We start from the raw sequence: 6,000 nt of genomic DNA on the forward strand, positions 1-6,000 counted from the left end.
CAAGGGTTGATTTCCTCTGAGACCCTCCTTGCGTTGCAGAGGACCTCCCTCTTGCTGTCTCTTCACATGGTCATTCTTTTATCTGTGTATGTGCATCTCTAGTGTATCTTTAATACCTTCTTTCATAAGGACCCTACTCAGATTGCAATAAGGTTCACCCTAATAACATCATTCTAGCTTAATTATGTCTTTAAAGGCCCTACATCCCAATATAGCCACATTCTGGGGTACTGAGGGTTAGAGTTTCAACCTGTGAATTTGGGGGAGGGGCAAGATTCAACCCCTAACACTTAGTTACAATTCATAATTTCTTGTTATATACATTCCTGGTAATTTTTTGATTTGGGCGGAATGACTCACAAACTGGAATCAGGATTGCAGGGAGAAATATCAACAACCTCAGATATGCAGATGATATCACTCTAATGGCAGACAGCAAAGAGGAACTAAACAGCCTCTTGATGAGTGTGAAAGAGGAGAGTGAAAGAGCTGGATAAAACTCAGCATTCAAAAAATGAAGATCATGGCCTCCAGTCCCATTACTTCATGGCAAATAGGTGGGGAAAAACTAGACAGTGACAGATTTTATTTTCTTGGGCTCCAGAATCACCGCAGATGGTGACTGCAGCCAAGAAATTAAAAGACACTTGGTCCTTAGAAGAAAAGCAATGGCAAACCTAAACAGTGTATTAAAAAGCAGAGACATTACTTTGCCTACAAAGGTCCATACAGTCAAAGCTTTGTTCTTTCCAGTAGTCATGTATGGATGTGAGATCTGAACAGTCAAAATAGCTGAGCACTGAAGAATTTATGCTCAAACTGTGGTGCTGGAGAAGACTTGAGAGTCCCTTGAGTAGCAAGGAATCAAAACACTCAATCCTAAAGGAAACCAACCCTGAATAGTCATTGGAAGGACTGTTGCTGAAGTTGAAGCTCCAAAACTTTGGCCACATGATGCAAAGAGCCAGCTCACTGGGAAAGACCCTGATACTAGGAAAGATTGAGGCAAAGACGAGAAGGGGGCAGCAGTGGATGAGATGGTTCGATGTCATCACTGACTCAATGGACATGAGTTTGAACAAACTCTGTGAGACAGTGAAGGACAGGGAAGCTTGGTATGCTGCAGTTAATGGGGTCACAAAGAGCAGGACACAAGTGAGTGACTCAACGATAACAACAGTTTTGTACTTTTAGATGTCTAATGCCAAAATTTATTTATTCTTTTCAGTACTGTTCCACTTGTTTCTGGCATACAGTTTTGTTACTTGGGTTTAGTTTGATCTTTCCAGAGCTGGCTTTTAAGCTATGTTAGTAATGTCAGGAAGATCCCCTGGAGGAGGAAATGGCAACCCACTCCAGTACTCTTGCCTGGTAATTCCAGTGGTCAGAGGAGCATCGTGGACTACAGTCCATTGGGTTGCAGAGTTGGATGCAACTGAGCACACTTGCAGACACAGTATGAGGCCAGAGCGCCCTGCAGTCTAAAGCTAAAAGTAAGGTGAGTAAGTGAAGTCGCTCAGTCATGTCCGACTCTTTGTGACCCCGTGGACTGTAGCTTACCAGGCTGCTCCGTCCATGGGATTCTCCAGGCAAGAACACTGCAATGGGTTGCCATTTCCTTCTGCAGGGGATCTTCCCAACCCAGGGATCAAACCCAGGTCTCCCACATTGCAGGCAGACAGTTTGCCCTCTGAGCCACCAGGGAAGCCCAGTCTAAGGCTAATTTTAGCAAATCCTGCCTACCGTTTGCAAATAAGGTAATACCTTTTAAAGTCTCCTATCCATTGCCAATATATTATATGTAGGTATTTCCCTTTTAGCTTGTGGTAATATGAATTGTTGATAACCTTATATAAACTCAGAATTTTTTGGCCGGCTTCTTCCTAGTAGTTCTTTGCCCAGCTTCACAAGGAGATTAGCACTCAGCCAAAGACTTGAAGATACTTCCCTGCAGATCTCCAGAGCTTCTTTCTTTTGATATCGCCTCACTTTCTGTATAGCTGCTTTAGTCTTCATGAACTCCATTCCTTTCTCTTTAACTCAGTAAGACCACCAGTCTCTGCATGGGTTTCCCTCTTATGAGCTTCAGCTTCTTTTTTAAATCATTTGTTACATTATTTTTAATTTTTTTTTAATTGGAGGATAATTGCTTTACAATGTTGTGGTGGTATCTGCTGTACATCAGTGCAAATCAGTCATAATTATGTATATATCCTTTCCCTCTTGAGCTCCCCCCCTTCCACCCCTCTTGTGCTTCATCTTTTAAATCACCTTCAGGCAACAAGTAGAGACAATTTTTATGCTCACCTTATTTTTTTCATTTTTCTTAGGGATGAGCAGTTCTGTGCTGCCTGTTGGCCCGTATCTGGAAATAATAGTTTTATATATTCTTTGTTTTGTCCTATTTTTTAAATGCAAGAGGGTAAATCTAGTCCCTATTACTTCATCATGGGTGGTAGAAATTTATTTTGTGGTTCTTTGTTTCATTTTTCAAGGTTAAAAGTTTTCAATAAGCCTATATTTTCAGTATTTATTATAAATTTAGGTACCCATTTAAATGGATTATTTTTCTGTTCAGCAACAATTATTCTCAGATAATGAATATATACTGTATTTATCCAAGCTGTGATTAGAATCATTAATCATTTTGATATTTTAGGAAGAATTCAATACAGATCAACAAACTTTGAAGAAAATCAATATGAAATAGTAATCATTTCATATAATGTATTTATTCTATTTGTTAGGAATATGTATAATTTGTCTACTGAAATATTGGTGAATAATAAAACCTGGTTTGCATTTGTTACAATTATTGTGGAACATAAAAGAAAACATATCCAGATTAATATTCTTATTGTTTTAATGTGGACATAAATTAGTCACTTAAAATTATTCTTCCAAATTGGTAATAGCTTCCTTATCTTTTGTCTTATTCACCACATCTGGTGAAAATCCATGAGATCTTTAGAGAAAAAAATTGTCTGTAAAGCATCAAGTATGAGAAGAACTGGTATGGTCCAGGATGGATGGGAATCTGTTCATACGTCACATGTGAGGCAGTTGACATCTATCAGTTGCTGTTCTTGACTTGATTTCTGCTCTCATCAGTGACATGCAGACTGCTCAGTCTTTCTGATAATTAACAAATATGTGTTATATTTTTTGAATTATCTTGATTTCTAGCATAGAAAGCATGAGGTAAATAAAATATCTTCTCTTAAATTTGGTAATACAATGGTTGGAAAATTATTTGAATACAAAGATGTATACATCAAGAAATTAACTTTATTAACACTTTATTTTTTTTTTTAATTTAATTTTTTTTTTTAAACTTAACATAACTGTATTAGATTTGCCAAATATCAAAATGAATCCGCCACAGTTTAAACTACTGAAACATACTTCTTGTCATGTTCTGCCTAATTTTCCATCTGATTTTCCATTTTCTCTCTGTCTTTCCAGGAAAACAGTTGGTGTTTTTTGCTGTGGACCCAATTCGATTTCTAAGACTCTTCATAAGCTGAGTAATCGAAACAATTCCTATGGGACAAGATTTGAGTACAATAAAGAATCTTTCAGTTGAAAACCTCTGAGATGAACAAGGACTCTAAAGAAGGAATGAGTGCAATTTCTAAGGCTTTGAAATGCAGCTGAATCAAACAGCTGTGTCATGCCAAACAGTAGCAAGGTTTTCTTATTTATGATTATTTAAAATGGAAATGCAGAGAGAATGTGGCAGGATGACAGGTCACATTACACATTTAATCTGGAAACCAAAGAGGCCCTGAAGGATATCTGATGTGATTATTCACTTTTCACTGCTCAGATTAAAAGAAAACTATTAGGTGCACACTGTTGATTTTTATGGCAGATTCAAGAACTCCCTAGTGAGGAGTTGCACTTGCTCATTGTGAGGCTGATAGCCTTGGTTCTCTTTTAAATTGTTTTTGGTTGAACAAATGCAAGATTGAACAAAATTAAAAATGCATTGAAACTCAGATTACATTTTCTACATGAGTATAAACAGAGAAGCATTGATTTAGAACAGCTCCAGGCCAATATACTAGGTGTCTGAAAATACAGCACAGGATTCTAAGTTGATACGGGTACTTTGTGCCGCTTGCTCACTACTGATGCTAATACTTGATATCTGTGGGCTTTATGCTCAATGAACCTTTTGCAGATGCTGATATAATATCTATTGATATAATATCTATTGATTTTTTAAATATTTTTCCTTCATCTTTGTTCCTTTGTCTAGGGAAATCTGCCCTCCCTTGACATGTGTTAGACACGATGATTTAATCACTCCTTTCCATTCCCAATTTATTTAATCTATCACGATTGCATTTTAATGAGGAAATGTCATTAATGTAAATTATAAAGGGACATACAGACTGATAATTTTTTTTCCCTTTTCAGTATTTTGACCTCCATTATTATTTCCTTTTTTCCCCAGTGTAGTTTATCTTTAGGTTTTAGTCTCTTAGTCTGCATTTTGAAGACCAAAGGGTATTGTGTCTGCCAGTGGTCACTGAGATATAAATTCTTTGCTTTTTTTCACACATTGGTTTATAATGGAGACAAAGTGTGGTCACTTCCTTGAATAGGAAACCTGTATTTTACTCTTTATACAAGAGGAAATACTTAATCAGTTATGGAAATTTAAGTTCTGAATCAAGAATATTAGTGTTGCACTGTCTGGCATTCTGGGTCTTGGTACAGAATTACTGAGTTTAAAGTCACCGTAGGGACTGTGCTGTGTGATCCTGTCAGCTTATGCTCCCTGCCCATTATATTCTCAGCTCAGAAAATATATTTCACTACCTTAAGAATTAAGGCATTTTTACAATTTAGTGGTTTTCTTATGTAGACTTGCTATGAAATATAGCACATTGCTGAAATCAGCAACATAGTTTGTCTTGCCTTTGTTAAAATTCTGCATGAGATAACATAACATGGTAGAGTCTACTGTCATCTTTTTGCTCTGACTCACCAATAGCAATCAAGCATGCTAAACCCATCGAGCATTAAATGCCCATAAACATATTCCAGCTATTTCTTCCTCTCCTTAGAACTCTTTCTTGTTCTCTCTGGAAGGAAAGTGAGTCAGAAAAAGATATGGGAAATGTGCAATGTTCCTGCAGATTTAGCTCTGAAGGCATATTTAATAACCAGTACATCTTGGCAACACTTTCTAAAATAAAAATAATTTTCATAAAAACACATAACAGGAGGAAACTGGTAAAAAGAAATGAGTTAGTACAGGCTTATATGCAACATTCTTTACTAATTATAATTTATTTATGTGATTATGTTAATAAATCTCATTTCAGTAAAACTGGCGGAAGAAGAATGATCTTTCCAAGTAGGTCTGCTATACTGGATGAAACTCTTTGCCTATTTTATTTATTCCAGTGGAACGCTGAGTGTTAGACATAGGTAATTTTTGCTTCTGTAAGTAGGAATGAAGCTAGGACTTCGTCCTGTGTGTATGAGAGCTTTGTTTTGTTCTGAGGAATTCTTTTTCCGGGGCTAATTCTTATCAGACTGATCTTTAAAAAGTATTTTAATGACAATAAATGTTAAAATTGAAATGGTATCCTTGAAATCTCTGTAAGCTTACTTTAGGTTGGCAAAAGATAAAGCAGGCAGAGTTTGTTCACGAGATGGCACCAAGTTGAGCGTGCAGCAGCGTAACCTTAGGCATTTCGGTTCTGGGGCTGTTAATGTCCCCGGCTAATGGTGTGACTACGGAAAATTGCTCTTCACTCTGGGATGAAGATTTCTCATTTGGACCAGACCTGTAGTTATTAGTCTTTTTAGTAATGTATATTTTTGAGAACTTGATTAAAATGAATATTATGGCACACCTACAAAATACTACATTTAATTTTGGTGGGCCCACAATCTCCAAAAGCAGTGGCTCCTTTTTGAGAACCTCTGAACAAAATAAGGGTTTCCCAGGGGGTTCAGTGCGTTAAGAATCCACCTGCA

General features: G+C 36.9%; 1 protein-coding gene across 5 annotated transcripts in view; it reads left to right on the forward strand.

Moving 5' to 3' along the window:
• NOX4 (NADPH oxidase 4) overlaps nt 1–5,605 on the forward strand; it is a 185,948-nt gene extending 180,343 nt beyond the window's left edge. For all 5 annotated transcript variants that reach the window (XM_044943413.1, XM_044943414.1, XM_006075176.4 and 2 more), the window contains one exon: nt 3,466–5,605. In XM_044943413.1, coding sequence (XP_044799348.1) covers nt 3,466–3,586 — 121 coding nt within the window. In that variant the 3' untranslated portion in view covers nt 3,587–5,605. The remainder of the gene's footprint in view (nt 1–3,465) is intronic.
• The last annotated feature ends 395 nt before the right edge of the window (nt 5,606–6,000 follow it).

The sequence above is a fragment of the Bubalus bubalis genome, chromosome 5, assembly GCF_019923935.1.
Source record: "Bubalus bubalis isolate 160015118507 breed Murrah chromosome 5, NDDB_SH_1, whole genome shotgun sequence".
NCBI classification, from domain to species: domain Eukaryota; kingdom Metazoa; phylum Chordata; class Mammalia; order Artiodactyla; family Bovidae; genus Bubalus; species Bubalus bubalis.